Source organism: Astyanax mexicanus, chromosome 5, assembly GCF_023375975.1.
Source record: "Astyanax mexicanus isolate ESR-SI-001 chromosome 5, AstMex3_surface, whole genome shotgun sequence".
Lineage (NCBI taxonomy): Eukaryota > Metazoa > Chordata > Actinopteri > Characiformes > Acestrorhamphidae > Astyanax > Astyanax mexicanus.
Genome location: NC_064412.1, coordinates 43,661,133 through 43,680,618, shown reverse-complemented (window position 1 = coordinate 43,680,618; position 19,486 = coordinate 43,661,133). Strand labels below are relative to the sequence as shown.

General features: G+C 39.9%; 3 protein-coding genes across 4 annotated transcripts; 1 reads left to right on the top strand and 2 right to left on the bottom strand.

Moving 5' to 3' along the window:
- nelfcd (negative elongation factor complex member C/D) lies at positions 1 to 10,131 on the bottom strand. 2 transcript variants are annotated; one of them, XR_002648962.2, is made up of 16 exons: positions 9,964 to 10,131; positions 9,635 to 9,747; positions 7,628 to 7,737; positions 6,455 to 6,564; positions 5,674 to 5,781; positions 5,280 to 5,432; positions 5,056 to 5,186; positions 4,536 to 4,701; positions 3,836 to 3,970; positions 3,507 to 3,646; positions 3,240 to 3,354; positions 3,059 to 3,154; positions 2,826 to 2,966; positions 1,120 to 1,151; positions 905 to 1,034; positions 1 to 299 (listed from the first exon to the last, which is right to left on the bottom strand). XR_002648962.2 is itself a non-coding variant. In XM_022663724.2 (15 exons), the coding sequence occupies exons 1-15, from the start codon at positions 10,009 to 10,011 to the stop codon at positions 265 to 267; spliced, it is 1,731 nt and encodes a 576-aa protein (XP_022519445.1). In that variant the 5' UTR covers positions 10,012 to 10,130; the 3' UTR covers positions 1 to 264. The 2 variants fall into 2 exon arrangements, 1 of the variants encoding a protein (XP_022519445.1); XM_022663724.2 differs by lacking the exon at positions 1,120 to 1,151 and having other exon boundaries at positions 9,964 to 10,130.
- A 242-nt stretch (positions 10,132 to 10,373) lies between these two features.
- Positions 10,374 to 12,132, top strand: atp5f1e (ATP synthase F1 subunit epsilon). Its single transcript, XM_007241538.4, has 3 exons — positions 10,374 to 10,525; positions 10,714 to 10,841; positions 12,007 to 12,132. The coding sequence occupies exons 1-2, from the start codon at positions 10,494 to 10,496 to the stop codon at positions 10,835 to 10,837; spliced, it is 156 nt and encodes a 51-aa protein (XP_007241600.1). The 5' UTR covers positions 10,374 to 10,493; the 3' UTR covers positions 10,838 to 10,841; positions 12,007 to 12,132.
- Positions 12,133 to 12,588: 456 nt separating this feature from the next.
- Positions 12,589 to 18,623, bottom strand: tubb1 (tubulin, beta 1 class VI). The gene is made up of 4 exons (XM_007241539.4): positions 18,502 to 18,623; positions 17,186 to 17,294; positions 15,989 to 16,099; positions 12,589 to 15,850 (listed from the first exon to the last, which is right to left on the bottom strand). Exons 1-4 carry the CDS (start codon positions 18,556 to 18,558, stop codon positions 14,718 to 14,720), a joined length of 1,410 nt encoding a protein of 469 aa, XP_007241601.2. The 5' UTR covers positions 18,559 to 18,623; the 3' UTR covers positions 12,589 to 14,717.
- Between the last annotated feature and the right edge of the window lie 863 nt (positions 18,624 to 19,486).

Here is a 19,486-nt window from a genome sequence, read left to right as displayed (position 1 = left end):
TGACTGGGTTTTTTTAATAAAAGATCACTTTTATACAAAAAGAAAATAATTTCACAACAATTTAACTCAATCAAATCATCTGTAGTAGAAAAGATAAGCATCTCTCCTGAAGATCCACCCAAAATCAAACATTAAGCCCATCAATACTCCCAGAGGCAGTAATTAGATGACGAGGGTGAAACAGAAGGAGATATCCAGGTGCAGAACTCCAGCCACATACAGTCTGAGTTCTGGATTTACTGGTTCTGCTTCTTGCTGGCAGGCTCAGTTCATCATGATGAAGTTGGACTTGCAGTGTGCTGAAATACAGTGAGGGGGTAAAAGTAAGAATGGGCAATAAACCAAAAAGCTGCACAGAACAGCATTTTCCATAAATCTATTTCACCCAGATTAACTCATTATTAATAATTTACTATCAACCCATATCAAATGTCTAACAGCATCTGGGTCCAGCACTGCAATATCAAATATCAAACATTTCCAATCTTCAGATGCAAAAAAAAAACAGTTGTTGTAGAAGAGAGAATTTTATGTAAATAATTTGACATTTCTGTCATAAGAGGAATAAATCTCTCTCTCACTCTCACTCTCATAAATGTACATACCTAGCACATTAAAAGAATAATTGTAAAAGCATCTAAGCTATCCTGAGATATTGAAAATTAAATAAAAAGGCTCTAGTCTGCCAGACAAAACAAACCAAATTATTATTTTTGTCTCCTTTCCAAAATATAAGAAATCAACAGGATTTAAAAGCTTCAAAGCTTAATTTTAAGCAGAAATTGGATTAATCACATAATTCTATTGTGATTAATCTGATTAACACAAGTAGAATAAAGTTCTAAAATATTTGTATATTTTTAAAATAGTAAAAATTGAATTATATATATTTCAAATAAATTACCAATGAATTCAGCCACAGGATCATGTTCTCCTTCAGTACGGATGGTTCCTGCAATGCTGTCATTCTCAAGGATTGGTAGGAACAGCTGGACAAAGTCAGAAGTGTATGGCGGAGCAATCACGTCCAGAACCTGAGAAACATAATGTTTACCTTCTCACCTACAGAATACCAAACGTTAGGGCTGGGCGATATTTTATAGCTGAATGGTGATATACCTTGTAGTTTTAGCAGCATCTTGAATCAACAACTGAAAGACAATTCAAATTACACTAATTAATTACCCTGCTAAAGCTGGATATTAAGAACAACCCTATGCTGGTGGCATGCTTCTTAACTAGCTCTTGGATTTTTAGTAGGGTATAAACATCAGATTCTTTAAACCATTTTTTTTCCCACTTCAAGTAGCCTAAAAACAAGAGACACATAAAAAGTACTTTTGGGACAAATGCATCTGAGGTGCTTAAAAAAAGGTAAATAAGTAAATAGGTGTAGTCTGAGTTTTATTTTTTCATTTTGTTTAATTCTGGGCTGAAACGGGATCAGGTCTATTCTCATACCTGCATGAGCATAGAGCATGCCATCTGAATGAGCTCCATACCTTTCCTGTGTGTGCCACACAGTATCTTTTTTAGGATATTTATAGCCTGGTCTGTGAGTTTCCTGCACTACAAAGCCCCCATTGTAAAGGCTAGTAAAGTTGCGTTGATTATAATCAGGTTTCATACACCTTTTACAAGGTAAAATTCAAACACTTTACGTTTTTTCCAGTTTTTTCTCAAAACTGCGATTTAGCGATAATCAATATATCGCAAAGCTATTCTCCACACTTCACAGCAACTATGCTAAGTAAATAGCAGGAATTAGGGATTTATTGGCGTCAGTTTCACACAATTTAAATACCAATGTTCTTTGCCGCATGTTTAGCCTATTTATTTGATTGAGCAGTTACTGTAGTATGTCAAATTGACTATGAAGAGACTGGCAGTCCCACACAAGCTGCTAGCTAACGCAGCCTCCCGTCATGTTATTATTGTTGTGTTGTTCGCAAACGATTTGTTAGAATGAACGAATCATTTGAGTGAACGTACTGAATGGTGCTTGCCCAGTGATTCGTTCACTGAACGTACTGTCACTCAGTGCTGACGGCCCTCCAGTTCACTCATTGTGTTTTTTTCACACATACGTGGAGGCGCGAGCAAAGCCTTTTTTTATTTTACGCTCCCAATGTTTTCTTCAAGCAAACTTTTTTTTGGTCAGATAGTTATTTATTGTAAAGTAAATGCAGTTAGAATTTCAAGCACTGTCTCCAAAATCCCAGCACTTTCCAGGCCTGGAAACAGAATGTTAAAATTCAAGCATTTTCCAGGATTTCAAGCACCTCTGGAAATTAACTCGTTTTAAATAGTTCACTAGAAGGGCCCCGAGTGGTCCAGCGGTCTAAAGCGCTGCTACTATGAGCAGGAGGTCGCAGGTTCGAACCCCTGCTCATGCAGCTTTACCATCAAGCTGCCGGCGCTCAGAGAGAGCAAAATTGGCCCTGCTCCCTCTGGGTGGGTAGATGGCGCTCTCTCCCCACATCACTCCTAGGGTGATGTCCACAACACAGGGCGTCTGTGAGCTGATATACCGGAAAGAAGCGGTGGCTTTACATGTATCGGAGGAACCATGTGTTAGCCTTCACCCTCCTGGTGTGTTGGGGCATCACTAGTGATAGTGCAGAGAAGAGAAAGGTGAATTGTCGGAGCTAACTGGAATGCACGATAGTCTATAATTGATATAAACAATATATATATCTTTATATATCACCCAGCCCTTCCAATAAAAGTAGATTTTGAGGAATTTACCAGATTTAAAATAATTTTACTATAGTCTCAGTTTTCAAAGATACAGAGCTCTGGGTCTCAGTGGGTGTCAGACTCACCTCAGTCACAAAGTATCTAATGAGTGAGATGTCCGTGTTCAGTTTCTCCAGACACTTCCGAATATAACTGACCACCGGCAGGACATACCCTCGGCTCAACAGGTGAACCATCCGATCCAGCAGCGTCTTCTTCAGTTCCAGCTGTGCACACAAACACACACACACAGAGTAAATAAGTAACAGTGTGTATGTATGATGCAAATGTTCAGATAACTGTGTGGGGGTGTGCGTACCTGCTCCATGACGTCGAGCTGAGAGTGCTCAGTCTCAAATAGTTTGACAAGCAGCTGAAGGACCTGAGGATGGAGGAGCTGATGACACGTACTGATCTGAGGAAAAAGAAACAGCTCTTTATTCGCTCTGTGTGTGTGTGTGTGTGTGTGTGTGTGTAGTTGAGTGGAGCGATGATTTCACCTCATCCAGCAGGGCCAGGTGGATAGGGGTGTGGTCAGTCTGCAGCTGGAAGTAACGAGGCTCCGACACTGTCCAGTCCACCCACTTCAGCACTCCCATTGCAACTACTGGAAACCTGGACGTGTATTTAAATATATTTGTTTGTCATGGGAACTGTGTTTACATGCTGTGTAAATGTTACAATGGTCATAATGTTAGGTAAAGCGCACTCTTTAATATCTGCTGTGTCTCCAGTCTGTGTGTGTGTGTGTGTGTGTGTGTGTGTACCTGATACATTGGTACAGGGTGCCAAGTTCTGCTATGAGTTCTGTAGCTCCTTTGTTTTCATTACAGCAGAGGTTGTGGACTGTGTCTATGGCTTTAGATGTGGACTTCAATTCATCCTTATTGATGCTGACACGCTTATTCTACATTAAACAAAACATACACGCACCGCACATGAGGCTTAAGTATCCGAAATAAACTCTTTTAAAGAAAGGGCAAGGCTTTAAAATAATTACAGCAATAAGGTATAATTTGCTCCTCTAGTCTTAAACTACAGCTGGACTCTTACTGGAATCAAAGATGTGAATGATGATGTTTATGAAGAGTTATACCTTCTTCCATGTCTCCACCACGCTGGCTGCGTATGCCAGGATGTGGATATACTTGTGTTTGTGGTCTTGGTTGATTTTGGCACCAGGTTTAAAGAGAGACTGCATGAAGAGATCCAAGAAGGCGGGAACACGAATCTACAAAATACAAAACAGATAAACTTTACAGCTCCTTTAAACAGTATTAGTTTATGAACTTTGGAACAACAGTTTATCACCTAAATGATTTACAGCACATACTAAAAAATGGATATTAAGATAACAAATTTACCATCTTTCTCAAACAGGAGCTCTGAATTCCAGTGAATAATCAATGCCTGATACTGCTGATGATGAGAAAGTGTCCAATTTGCACTTTACGTGTAGAAAATTTTATTAGTTTGTTAGTTACTTACGTTGCATTTTAATCAGTTTTATTTGAAATGGATTGCACAGAGTATTCAGTTAAATTAAAAGCTATTCCAGAAGGACTCCTTAATAAAGAGTGACCAACAGGCACTTTTACCCCTAATGTCCACTGAATCGTGTGCTCATTTGACCAATGACATACAGCACATTAATAGTAAAATAACCAACTCTCCAACATCCTGTGCATGTACATTAGGGTACAGTGTAGGAAACCTGGGTCTAATATTATAGAATGAAAGATTCCTGAGAGTGGGACAGTAGCCTGCCAGTGAGAGGCATTTTCATGCAGACTAACCAGTTCTACAGGAGGAGGATCCATACTGCTGAACATCTTAAAGAGGACGGTGATGTCGGCCGGGTTCAGAGCCCCTTTGGACAACATGGCACCAAGAGCCTGGCATGCCCTTGGGTACACCGCTGCTGTGCCTAGTGCTAACGTGATTTGGCTGGCATCGTGCCCACTGTAAACATCAACACATAAAAGTTAATGACCTTCATGAGTTTAAAAGGGAAATATAGAAAAAATTAGAAGAAAAAAAATCTGCTTTTATAATGATTTCCTACACACAACAATAAATCACCTAATTCCATTTGTCTGCTCCACCTTAAGTGGTGCAGAAGTTACATTCTAAATGTATCCAAAAGCTAATAGTAATCTAATATCCAAATAATAATAACATTTAAAAACTCTCTTTAGCATGGTCTATATGCAGTACCGTGGAACTGTTACACTGCAAGGCTTTTTGACGCAAATGATGTTCGACTGTTTGGTCACTATATTTTTTGATGCTGTCTGAGTGATTTTTGAATGTCACCTCTGAAGGGCACATTTCTGCACTTCCTGTCCAATGCGGCGCACGGTCGAGCCGCCCTGCTCCTCCTGCGCCAGGATGGACATCATCGCCTGAGCAAACAGGTATGTGTGCTCACCATGACACACCATCTTCTGCTCAACAAACACACACATACACACACTCTAATTTAGAATGCTGACTCTGAAAACAAAGTAAATGGGAAACATCACAGTGTTTGCACTCACGGCAAACTCAGGAAGGTTCTTCTCCAGGTTCTGCTCTCCTCCATCCAGCAGCGTGGACAGTGAGGTACGTAAAACTCGAGAGAAAACCTCCAGCTGCTGACATGCTGTAGAGACGCTGGTAATCTCCCCCTGATACCCTGCATCTGAGATCAGCTGTTCAGACAGAAGAAAAAGATCAGACAGAAGAAAGAGATCAGACAGAAGAAAGAGATCAGACAGAGACAGTCACACCGTGTTTACCCGGCTGGGTTGAATTGGAGGAGGGCAATGAGATATAAAGCCTGCCATCTGAAATGAACACCGGTGATGTGACTGAAAGCCCCACCCATATTTACTGCATCAGTCTTTCTCTGTGTTGTGATTGGGTCGTCATTCACATGTGCTGCATGTTTACCTTGACTGTGAAGTTGAGCATCAGACAGTCCGGGTGAGCCTCAGCCAGTTTGTAGAAGAGATCTCTCCATGTAGTGTGAGCGATCATCTGCTCCAGCCATGCTGGTGTCTGAAAAAACATAAAAAATACTGTTTAATTTTAATTTAAAGCACAGACATCACTTGCAGGCTTGAAACCCTACTGTCAAATTCTAAATGCATATTTTTATAAATTATTTTAATAACCGTTAAACTTATTAAGATATAATAGTGAGGGGCGCCAAGTAGTCCAGCGGTCTAAAGCACTATGAGCGGGAGGTTGCAGGTTCGAACCCCCGCTCATGCAGCTTTGCCATCAAGCTGCCGACGCTCAGAGGGTGGGTAGATGGCGCTCTCTCCCCACATCACTAAAGGGTGATGTCCGCAGCACAGGGCGTCTGTGAGCTGATGTACCAGAACCGAGCCGCTGCGCTTTCCTCCAAGTGCGCTGTGATGCTGCTCGGTAATGCTGCATCAGTAGCAGCTCGAAAAGAGGCGGTGGCTGACTTCACATGTATCGGAGGAAGCATGTGTTCACCCTCCCGGTGTGTTGGGGCATTACTAGTGATAGGGGGAGTCCTAATGAGTGGGTTGGGTAATTGAATAAAATAGTAATTTATTAGTACTACCACCAATACAATAATTACTTACTTTTGGAGAGAGACTACACAAAAACAACAGCCAAAAGAACATTTACATATTGTATGAATGAAAAACAAAATGTACAGCTGTAAAAAGTGTAAAATAAAAAGAGTGAATTTCACCTCTCCTTCCACAGTGAAGATAGAGTCAGCTTTCTGAGGGTCAAAGTGTTTAATCAGTAGGCTCTTCAGATGATTTTCGACTCTTTCCTGCACCTGGGCTGGTTCTACACCTACACAAACACATAATCAATCTACATTCATTTTCACTCTGAAGTGTACTGAGGGTGACCCTCACTATCAATGCAGCCAAGCAATTACAGGGATTTTAAAAAATGCAAATGAAAACAGTTAAAAACAGGTGATAAATATTAAGCAGCTAATAAACTTTAAAAAGCTAATGATAAAAAAAATTAATTCAAATAAAGGAGAACAAAACATAAGAAGGTAAAATAAAAACAGCATAAGAAACAAAAGTCAAAAACAATTTAAAACTGATAAAAAACAAACAAACAAAAAAAAAACACAATGAAGCTGAAACTAACCAAAATCTACATAATAATAATAATAATAATAATAATAATAATAATAATAATAATAATAACGGTATTATTAAAAATAAGCAAATAAAAAATATATATACTAAGACAAGAATCAAAAAACAAAACAAAATAAAATAGTTAAACACCTATGAAAAACACAATAATGTTTTTTTTTTTTCCTGGGTTCCCCATACAATTGGGCATTTACTTCACACCACTGCATTGCTATGGACATGGACAGCTATAAAGCAGCATCTGTGAAGTGAAAGAAGGATGTGGACTGAGGCGCTAATAATGTTACAGCATTTTGTAGTGGCAAAAGACAGTGGAGCAAAGACATGAATCTAATGCTGATATTTTAAGATAAGAATGATACATGCTGTACCATAAAACACTATGTGGGCCAAAACAGTAATGTACATTATCATCCTGTATACCTACAGGACTATGACTATGTGATAAGGATGCAGCCTTCAGACAAAATATAAGTAAATTCTAAAGAGTACATGTAATTAAATAATGGTACAATTGTACGAATAATATTTGCTTAAAGACTATATAATGATATAAAATGTACTGCATTATCACCCCAATATTAATTGATCTTTAAAAGTATAAAAACATATTTTAGACAAAAGGTCATATTACAACTAATGTAATAAGTTTCAGAAGGAGATTGTTTACCGGTTCAGATGTCTTTGTGACCCATTCTAAATTCCCCTTTAGCCTACAACAGTGTTAAAGCAGTACAAACCCATCTGAATGAGCCACTCAGCCAGCAGGTTGACAGTCTGTGCCACAGCAGAGTAATTCTCTGACAGGAGCTGGATGACATGTTCAGGTGAACCACCTGCCTGAAAATACCTGTGAAAACACAGTGGAATTAGATTCTCGTGCATATTCACAAACATATATATTTACACTGCCTGGCCAGAAAAAAAAGTCACACACTCTAACATTTTGTTGGACCGCCATGCTCCCTAAACCACTCTTTTACAATTTCAGCCCAATGAATCCTGTCATGTCATCTTAAAATATACCTGTGCCATCAGGGAAGAAAAAAAAAATTGATGGAATAACCTGGTCTATATTCAGTATAGTTCTCCTATTAGGCCCCAAAGCTGCTAGAAATAAATTATCAGACTTAATGCTAAATCTGTCTGACTTCTCAGTCACACCTGGTTCAGCAGCTAAAAACCTTGGAGTTATTATAGATTCAGATCTAGCATTCGATAAACACATATCTAATGTTACTAGAACAGCTTTTCTACACCTACGTAACATCGCCAAGCTAAGAAACACCCTATCACTGCGTGACGCAGAAAAATTAGTCCATGCCTTCATTACCTCAAGGCTAGATTACTGTAATGCGCTACTGTCTGGATGTTCTGGCAGTAAATTAAATAAACTTCAGCTAGTTCAAAATGCTGCAGCCAGGGTCCTTACTAAAACTAGAAAATTTGAGCATATTAGTCCAGTCCTGTCAGCACTGCATTGGCTTCCAGTCAAAGTCCGCATAGACTATAAAATTCTCCTGTTAACGTATAAAGCCCTACACGGGCTCGCTCCTGAGTATTTACGAGACCTCATCTCCTGTTATGAACCACCGCGATTACTTAGATCTCAGGGTGCTGGTTTATTAGTAGTTCCTAAAATTCAGAGGAGCTCTGCAGGAGGAAGAGCTTTCTCTTATAAAGCGCCTCAACTCTGGAATAATCTCCCCGAATATGTTCGGGACTCAGACACAGTCTCAATCTTTAAGTCTAGACTGAAAACTTACTTGTTTAGTTTAGCTTTTGGTAATTAATGTTTTTCCCTTTAGATAAGGCTGCAGATTCAGGGGTTCATGGACAGAGGGAATTGTGGTAAACTGAGATGCTGGTGCTGCTGTTCTCCCACTGCACACGGTCACTCAGGTTTGTGGACGGTGGAGTGGGTGGATGCCAGTGTTTCAGGGAGCCTCCATGTCTATGTTACCTTCTGGCTCTCTGCCTTTAGTTAGGCTGTTTTATTCAGTTCTGCCGGAGTCATTAGCCACACTCTGATAATGTTTTATATTCTCTGTTTTACATAAATTCAGTCAAAACTAATTCCATCTCTCTGCCTTCCTCCGAGTTACTGACTGCCCACCTGTCTGACCCGATACCGAGGGATGTTGGACCCTCAGGCTCTCATGTCCTCTGTCTGGCCAGACTGGAAGTTACTGAAGTCAGCTCTTCTCCATCCACCACCACAGATCAGCTGCTCATCATCCATCTTACTCTATAAGCCATTAGTGGAGCTGCTATACACCTGAATATATAAGACCTATGTGGATGTATGAAAGACTTTTTAAAATTAATTTAAAAGCCATTTGACCAGTGGTAGGATGGTCTCCCCTTTAATGTGAGTCTTGGTCCTCCCAAGGTTTATTCCTCCTCCTGCAGCTCTGAGGGAGTTTTTCCTTGCCTCCGCGCTCACTGGGGGTTCTGTATTATGTATTTTCTATGTTTAATGTTTTGCCTGATTCTTTGTCCTGTAATCATGTTTCTGTAAAGCTGCTTTGTGCCAACACCAGTTGTAAAAAGCGCTATAGAAATAAATTTGATTTGATTTGATATATATTTAGGTAGTCAACATACTGTTGCTGAACCTTGACCTGACCAACTGCAGCATCAACCCCACATCATTTACTCACTTACTTAAATCCAAGACTTTATGACCTGGCAGTGTATATATGGGCTCTGGGTGATTAAACAGAACACGTTTCTAAAGTACTTACGTTTTTAATGTGTTAAAGACTGTAGGCTCCATGATATAGTCTCTGCTGGAGAACTTCTGGAGGCAGTCCTCCTGGATCTTCCCATTTGCTTCTGCATCCATTACATATCCGTCCTTATTAACCAACACACAGAACACACACTTAGAAATTTTAGAGGCTGTAATGTCCTGTACTGTGAGTAATTTTCTAAAATAAACGCTTTATAAATGATCGCTAGGTAAATGTAAACAGCAAAACGCTGCATTTAAAGAAAAAACTTATTGTTGATCAGACTTGAACTGCTGCTGCACTGTTATTTAAGGTAAATTCAGCCTGGCACAGTTTCCCACCACGTTTCCGTCCCACTCTCCCGAACCGCTGTAATACTCCTCATCCATCTCCGCTGATCCTAGATTGAGTCCGCTTTATAATAACGATCTGTTTACAAAATGAACAAGAACCAGCTCTAGCACTGCGGCCGCATTAACTACACACACACACACACACACACACACACACACACACACACACACACACACTGCCGCCTGCTGCTCTGGAGGGGCAGAAAGGTCCGGACGAAAATAATACTAGATCTTGTGTTTTAGGATTATAATAACTGCTAAGGATAGTTGTTACTTACTTAATAAAATAATCCGTAAATTAAATGTAATATATATATATATGCGTTTTAAAGGTGATCTGGCTCCAGGCAGGGCTGCTTATTGTTCAGTAAACAGATGACTGACGCGAAGATGAACCAATAAGGAGGGACCGGATGTGGAGACGCTATTTCCTCTGGTAGCAGGCCTGCAGTTCGTCCTTGGTTGTCGTTGAGTTAAGGTTCCTCTCTCCGCGGATCCGCAGCAGAAGCAGAGTAAAGATGGTCGCGTACTGGAGGCAGGCTGGACTCAGGTACCGGCGGGGTTTAGTAGCTGAGCTGTGCGGATCTCGTGATGGTTATTAAAGTGTGTGTGTGTTGGTGTTGTGAAAAATACGCTGGTCTGTTAGCTTTAGCCTCAATGCTAGCTGTCTGAGTGACCCTGAGAGACGCATATGTTTCTCCTCCGTGTTTGTGAATATCCGCTTTTCTTTCCCTTCAGCTACATCAGGTACTCCGCTGTCTGCGCCCGGGTGGTCCGGGCGGCTCTGAAGCCGCAGTTCAGAGTAGAGGCTGTGAAAAATGCAGAATCCAGCGTTCGAGTTAATAAAGTGAAAACCGCGTAAAAATGTAAGTGTTTATCAGATTTTGTTGATTTATATTTAAACTATAACTATTTTTGGTGTGTTTCTACTAATATTCCTGCAAAGCAACGTTATTCATTCTAAAAAATAAACCCAGCAGGGTGTCTGTTCTGTCCGGGACGGTCTGCCTTTGACTGCCTTTTTTGCATACCTGAGCAGCCAGATTGCTGCTAATGGCACTGAGCTGCTGCGAACATGTAGATAAATATCTGAATGACTGTCTTTATCTGTTCATTCAGTGGTGAGACAGATCTAAAGAGAGCTGGCATGCTGAAAGAGCGCAACTCAGCCATCCTCATTAAAATCACCAGATTCATTGACTCTAAAAGGAGTCTACCACAGTGCACCTTTTAAAAATACTTTTTATCATGCTACGTGCACGCGCTTACAGACTGTTTAGCAGACCATCTCATCACTGCGAAATTCAACTTCTTGTTGAAACAACCCATTGACCTTAAATCTAATGGTTAGCCCTTGCCCTGCTGTTCATTTAAGGGCAAATGGTGAACTGCTTATTGAAAGTGTCTGCCAGTAACTGAAGGAGGCAGCTGGATTAAGTTATTCTAAACTCAGTCAGGACTATTAAACTAAAACCCTTCCCAATCTAATCAGCACCATCCGTTATTAAAAACCGGAACCTACTAATCTTACCAGCACAACCCCATTCAGCTGTTATTAAACCCCAGAGTCTACTATTCTAACCAGCACAGCAGCATCCATCTATCAAACACCAGGACCTTCTAATCTAACGAGCATAGATCCATCCATCTATTCAACCCATGCCACTAATTTGGTTTGGAAAACAGTAAGAATTGCCAAGATCCAGGTTTTCTTTTATTTGGATTTTTAAGTGAACTTTCTATCTAAATTTAGATAGAAATTTGCATCTGATGTTTAAGCATATTAAGAAGGGCTGGTACAGATTCAGATTTTCAGCTATGTAAATATAAAAAATGTATTCCGGTGCAATTACTTTATAAGACCTATGAGTAACCCAGTATCTTACTTCACTTACATTTTATCAAGTTTTATCTATAAGAACAAACATACAGCTGTAAGAATTGTAGCACTTTATATTAAAGTCCTAATTAGATTACATCCTCGTACTAATTGCATCCAAAGTAATTTTTTCATTCTTGTTTTCTTTGCAGGTGCTGTTTCAGAAGATAGTCATGGTCTTGTGACTGATCAGATGGTTTCAACTGCACCACATAGAACCCCCTCAGATGAATTTACTTCAGTTTTCCTTTTGATAATAAATTATGACGAACCTCCAACTTGCTCATATGTCTTTTTTTCTAACTCAGGATAATCTGAGTAGTTACTGATTAAAATCTGATCTGTGTATCTGTGAACAGGACCTATTGTCCCTTTTCAGCAAAACAATTGCACCAAAATGGGAGCAACAGTTCTTATGTGCTTGTTTTGGAATATTGTTACGGTGCCTTGCTTAATTGAGCTGGACGGTCATCCTCCCCTTGCTGGATGCTGAAAGGTTTGTAGTAAAAAAAAAAAAAAAAAACTGCAGTGTATTAATAATTAAATATGAATTTTAATATTAAAGTATTATTAATAATGGATGGTGTAGTTTGTGGCTACAATGCAAACGCTTAGAATAGTAATTTGCGTCTCTGCTTCTCCACATTTAATGGAATAACTCTATCATTTTATAGGACAGAAACTTTAAGTCTGACAAAAGCTAAAATTTGGCACACACATCATTAGAACAATGATTGCAATCACAAGGGCAGTTTATTAGAATAGCACCTTTCATACATAACATGCAACCCAAAGTCATTGATAATATGTAATGTAAATGTGTTGGGCACAGATAGTAGATATGCAAGATAAAAAAAAAGACAAGGATAAAAGTTAGCATGAATACATATGACCTCACAAAAGTAGGTAAACATCTTTTTATAAATAAAAGTAAATATTTTAATCTTTTCTCAGGACAAAACTCGCAGTGTACAAATTGTTATACAGCTTGTATAACTAAATTTGCTGTGCCCTGTACTCCTTGCTGTACTCCTAAGTGAAACTGGCCAAATGGTGCCCAATTAGCCATTTTTTCTGGAGGTGATGTGACTTGCTGTTAAAATTGGTGTTTTGGGTAAAAATCTCTAATACTTTCATAGCAAGAAAGTTAGGTGAGGATGTGAGAAACAAAATTGTTACTCTCAACAAAGACAGCCTAGGCTACAAGAAGATTGTTAATACCCATCATTAATACTCTACAGCAGGATGGCCAAGGTCATACAGCAGCTTTCCAGGATTGGTTCTACCTTGAACAGGCCTCCCCAGGGTTGACCATGTAAGCTGAATTAAAGTGTTCTGTGAAATATCCAGAGGCTGGCTTTAAAAAACAGATGCATGAGTACTTCCATCATTGTTACAGAGCTTGAAGGAGGGGGAGGTCAGCTTGCAGTGCTCAGACTATGGACCACACATTACATTAACTGTCAGCATGGCACTGTCTTAGAAGGAAGCTACTTCTGATACTAATGCACAAACTAAAGACAATTCCAAAGGCGTGGATTACTGGTACCATGTCCTGTGGTCCAACAAGCTTATGAAAAACCAATCTCACTTGCATACAATCAAACATGGAGCTGAATTTCAACATGTAGTGTGACATTTTAAAGCAGAGCATGATCCCTTACTTCCAGAACTGGGCCATGTAGCAGTTTTTCAACACAGCAGCGATCCCAAACACACATCCAAGATGACCACTGCATTGTAGAGGAAGCTAATGGTAAAGGTGAAGGACTGGCCAAGCATGTCTCCAGACCTATACTTTATTATGCATCTGTGGGGCATCCTCCAACGGAAGGTGGAGAAGAGTAAAGTTACATTGACCAGATCTTCTGTCATGGAGGAGTGGAGGAGGATTCAAGTGGCTATTTGTGAAAATGTAGTGAACTCAAAGGCCAAAGAGAGCAAAGTCAGAGGTGGAAAATAATGGCGGCCACAAAAATATTGACACTTTGAGCACAATATAGCCATTTTTATTTAGGGGTTTACTCACTTTTGTTGCCAGTGGTTTAGATGATAATGGCTGTGTTGAGTTATTTTAGGGCACAGCAAAGTCACGCTTTTATAATGACTACTTTATTTTGTATCAAAGTGTCATATCTTCAGTGTTGTCCCATGAAAAGATATAATGAAATATTTACAAAAATGTGAGGGGTGTACTTACTTTTTAGATACTCTGTAAAAATCTGCTGATTATAAATTTTGAGGTGGATTAAGAGCAACATAATAGAAAGTAGATGATTACTTTTAATGAGGTTAAAACTTTTGCAAGGCACTATTTGCAGTTTTGTTCAACTGTAGTAATGAAGATGTGTGTGTGCAAGATAAAATGTAATGTAGCTACATTAGGACTGCGGTGGAGGGAACTCGTGCCCTGGCTGCTTATCAGTTTTTGCAGAGCTGAGTAAGTTTAATCATGTCCTGTCAGGCCAGGCAAGTGTGGCGAGGGTGACGTGCCAGTTTCAGGGCATTCTTAAGTCTTAACAGTTTTTCTTAGAGGGGTTAGCATGCCCAGTGTTTTTAAGATGTTTTCAGTCCTCAGCAGAATTATTAGAAATGAGATGGATTTTAAGTAGTACTTTTATTTTAGTATTTACAGTGAACTTTGTGCTCAAATTTTAGAACTGTTTTCATTAATCTAAGAAAGCAGAAGTGAAAAGAGTTTAAGCATGCAGGCACACTTTAAAAATATAAGAGTTAAAAACCCTCTACCGTACAAAGTTTGTCTGCACCATGGAGTAAAAGTATCTTTGTACGAACTAGAAATAATAATAAAACGATAACATAATAATTCCATTCAAATTTGCTCAGCACTTATGAGCACACTTCACTCTGCCATCTCTGTGGTCTCTGTCACTTTTTCAGTTATCTCTACTCTGGTTCTTGTCACTGTTGACGAGGGCCCCTCCACTTCCGCCAGCTCCTCCTCGGCCTCCCACTCCTGATGGGCTGTGGCATCCTGGTACTGCTGGTACTCGGACACCAGGTCGTTGAGGTTGTTCTCAGCTTCTGTGAACTCCATCTCATCCATGCCTTCTCCCGTGTACCAGTGCAGGAAAGCCTTGCGGCGGAACATCATGGCAAACTGCTCCCCGACTCTCCGGAAAATCTCCTGGATGGCTGTGTTGTTTCCAATAAAGGTGGAAGCCATTTTCAGGCCCCGTGGCGGGATGTCACAGACAGCAACTTTGACATTGTGTGGAATCCAGTCCACAAAGTAGTTGCTGTTCTTTTGCTGAATGGCAAGCATTTGCTCATCGACCTCTTTGGTGGACATCCGTCCACGGAAAATCCCCGCCACAGTTAGGTAGCGCCCACGGCGGGGGTCACATGCCGTCATCATGTTCCGAGCATCAAACATCTGCTGGGTGAGTTCAGGAACAGTAAGTGCCCGGTACTGTTGACTGCCTCGAGCCGTCAGAGGAGCGAAGCCAGGCATGAAGAAATGAAGACGAGGAAATGGCACCATGTTGACAGCCAGCTTGCGAAGGTCGGCATTGAGTTGACCTGGAAAGCGTAGGGAGGTGGTGACCCCACTCATGGTCAGGGACACGAGGTGGTTGAGATCTCCGTAGGTTGGCGTGGTGAGCTTTAGCGTTCGAAAGCATATATCATATAGTGCTTCGTTATCGATGCAGTACGTCTCGTCTGTGTTCTCTATCAGTTGGTGGATGGACAGCGTGGCATTATACGGCTCTACGACCGTGTCTGAGACCTTAGGCGAGGGCATAATGCTAAAGCTGTTCATAATCCGGTCGGGATACTCCTCTCTGATCTTGTTGATAATCAGTGTGCCCATGCCCGAACCAGTGCCTCCACCCAGAGAATGAACAAACTGGAAGCCCTGCAAACAGTCGCAGCTCTCAGCTTCATTACGGACACGATCCACCACCTGCTCCACCAGCTCTGCACCCTCTGTGTAGTGACCTTTGGCCCAGTTATTCCCAGCTCCAGAGTTCCCTGTTAAGGAATGCAGTAAAAAAAAAAACATCAGATTCACACTAACAAAAAGCTTTTTGTATGGCTGTGTGTGAAAGCAGTATGTGGATGCAATCTGAGAACTCTACTATTGCAGGTCATCTGGCTGCTGAATCTCACCGTGGATGAAGTTATCAGGTCTGAAGAGCTGTCCTATTCGACTTCCTCTCACACTATCCATAGTTCCTGGTTCCAGGTCCACCAGCAGGGCTCGGGGGACATACTTCCCCCCTAAATAGTGAAACATTTACATTACATAATGCAAATAAATACTGAAATTGCCACAGGTGTCTATACTATTCGATTGCAGTATAGGGTGCGATCGGGAAATGTACATTATGTAGAAATATGTAGAAATAAGATGTTTTTGTGGAACCAAGTCAGACCTATCATATATATTGATATTGGAGTTGATGTTAAATATGGGGTTATTTGTTAGAACCTACGTATCCTACTAGGATAAGGATTGTAACAATTAGACTCCACAGGTGATATAATTAAGCTGTAATTAATTAACTAAAGAATCATAAAGAACAATCCCTTTCTGTTTCTTAACATAACAAAACATTGATAGTCCAGGCTTGGGGGCACCTTGGTATTTTCCCCAACTTCCTTTATCTTTAAGTTGCCAAATGGCTCCAAGCAGACAACCCAAAAAATGTTGTCTTCAGAGTCTCCAAATTATTACATGGCAGTGCCTTCTCAATTGCCTTCTCAATGGATCTGACTCGCTTTCTTTTTTAGTGACCTCATCAATACTTTTGATGTTTTGATGCTAATGTTTTTCATCAAAACATTAGCAGGCATGACTCCATCAGTCTTTATTTTCCAGTGCCTTGGTATTCTGTATAATTATTATAAACAGAGTATTCCTAGTTGTGTTTGTATGTGAATGGTTGTAAAACTGTGCTACAATCCCCAACCCCTGTGGGCCATTGTTCTGATAACTTTATTAGCATAGGGGTTTGAAATTTGCAAGGGAAATGCATCACATGTTACAAGAGAACTTCAACTAAAGTATAATTTCATCTGCAATAAAGTTGGTACTATACAAAATATAATCATGGAGGAAGTGGCTAAACACTGAAATCATCATTTGACTTGGATTTTTTCCCTGATTGATGGAATTGGTGGTGTAACAAGTCTCCCCATTTTACAATCATTCCCAGTCGCCCCTAAACTAAGAGGGGCACCACTCTCATATACAGCAGCCTCTTTCTACTGATCACATAAAGATTAAAGTAAGTGTTTAGGATTTTCAAATGGCATTGCTACAGAGACACTAAACTCTAAATCTAAAAAGCTGAACCTTCTTACCATGGGCTTCGTTAAAGTAGACGTTGACCCTTTCCAGCTGTAGGTCCATGTCTCCTTCATACGCTCCAACTGCACTGATGCCATGCTCATCACTGATCACCTCCCAGAACTGCAAAAATGGAGAAAAGATTTAATACACTTAGGAAATTATAGGTTGTGACTCCATACCTACAACCTGCTGGTCAGTTTCTATGGAGACTAACTGTGTTTTTGTGAAAATCTTTATAAAGCAATTTGTCTTTTTATGGATCCGTGCTCCATCCGCACGACCCACGCAACTCTTCAGCATGATAAAGGCACCCCACCCCGACTCTGCTCTTCCTCACACTTTATCTTTCAGTGGAGTGGAACAAAGGGAAACACCCTGTCACTCTCCAGCACGTTTCAGTACTGGACATATTTATAAACATTATAGTTTATTTATTTATATATTTTTTTATTGTTTTGGCTACATTAATACATGCATGAGTGTGCCTGAACCAGACTTTATTTAAACCCACATTTAATCTTTAACATTTCTGCAGAATTACAACAGCCTTGTTAATATGAGCTTTTTAATAGAGCACTCTGTTTCCTCTTAACTACTGTAGTAGAAATTCTACACTGAGGCAATAATCTTGTTATTGTCCAATAAATTGACATAAACTCACTTATGCTTTTGTAAGTTTTGCATATTGTGGTAACTTGTGTGTTAATATATATGAAAATGAACATCACCAATATATTTAGCACTCTGAAAGGTGAAGATATGTTGTTCAAGACTTTCCAAAGACTGTAGGAGACAGATATTTTAAAAGAGTAAGGTGCATAAGCTGAATAATTAAGAAGATTCCATTGGTATGTTGACTTTAAATGTATCTTAATAAAATCTCAAACATAAAATCTTATGCTAAATAGTGGCATCTAACAGGAGCATTACAACCAATATAAAAAGTTCACCTAAAACATAACCATGCTGTCCATTTTTCAAAGGGAGCCGTGTTTAATAAAAGTTCCTTTTTGTTGGAACTGTTGTTTTACCCTAAAAATGCAACAGAACTTCAATAGCAATGCTTAAGTAGCCTTTTTATTTGAACTGTTCCTCTTTGTGTTCCAAAAAGCTTTTTATTCAAACTCTCTTACCATCTTCAATAGAACAAAACTTTCCAAGTTCCAATAAAAGAGTTCCAAAAGAAAGCAGGATGTTTTTTGTTTCAAATGCACACTTGATATTTTACCACATTTATCTTAAATTTGTCTTAACTCTCTGATAAATGGTATTAGAACATTAATTTACAATTACTTTCTGGTAATAATTACAGTCTGATCTCTGTTACCTTTGATCCGATCTGATTCCCGCACTGTCCGATCTGCAGGTGAACAATCTCACGCATGGTGACCAGCTTGGAGCTCAGAAACAGGATGAACCTACAAGAGTTATCCTGCTGGGGGTTTATCACTCAGAATGAGGGAGTGGCCCTCACCACCACAGCGTCACACATTTACTCACTCACTTGGCTGTAGATTAGAATGGACCGTAGTTAATTACAGTTTTCTCTCTGTTACTTTAGAGCATGTTTCAGACTAGCATTGAATTTCCTAAAAAATATTTGTTGAACTGGGTATTATCTAATCACTTGTGTACATTACAGAAGCCATTTCTCATTCATTCTATACAAACAGTTAATGATTTTCTATGCTCCTGCAAAGTATTCAGTGTAAGCAGTAAAGAGTGTAGTGTGTGGTGTAAGCAGTTAAGAGTGTAGAGTGTAGTGTAAGCAGAAAAGAGTGTAGTGTGTGGTGTAAGCAGTTAAGAGTGTAGAGTGTAGTGTAAGCAGTAAAGAGTGTAGAGTGTAGTGTAAGCAGTAAAGTGTGTAGTGTGTGGTGTAAGCAGTAAAGAGTGTAGTGTAAGCAGTAAAGTGTGTAGTGTGCGGTGTAAGCAGTAAGAGTGTAGTGTGTAATGTAAGCAGTAAAGAGTGTAGTGTGGTGTACGCAGTAGAGACTGTAGTGTGTAGTGTAAGCAGTAAAGAGTGTAGTGTGTTCTGTAAGCAGTAAAGAGTGTAGAGTGCAGTGTAAGCAGTAAAATAGTGTAGTGTGTAGTATAAGCAGTAAAGAGTGTAGAGTGTAGTGTAAGCATCAAAGAGTGTAGATTGTAGTGTAAGCAGCACAGAGTGTGGAGTGAAGTGTAATGAGTAAAGTGTGTAGTGTGTGGTGTAAGCAGTAAAGAGTGTAGTGTGTAATGTAAGCAGTAGAGAGTGCAAAGTGTAATGTAAGCAGTAAAGAGCGTAGAGTGTAGTGTAAGCAGTAAAGAGTGTAGAGTGT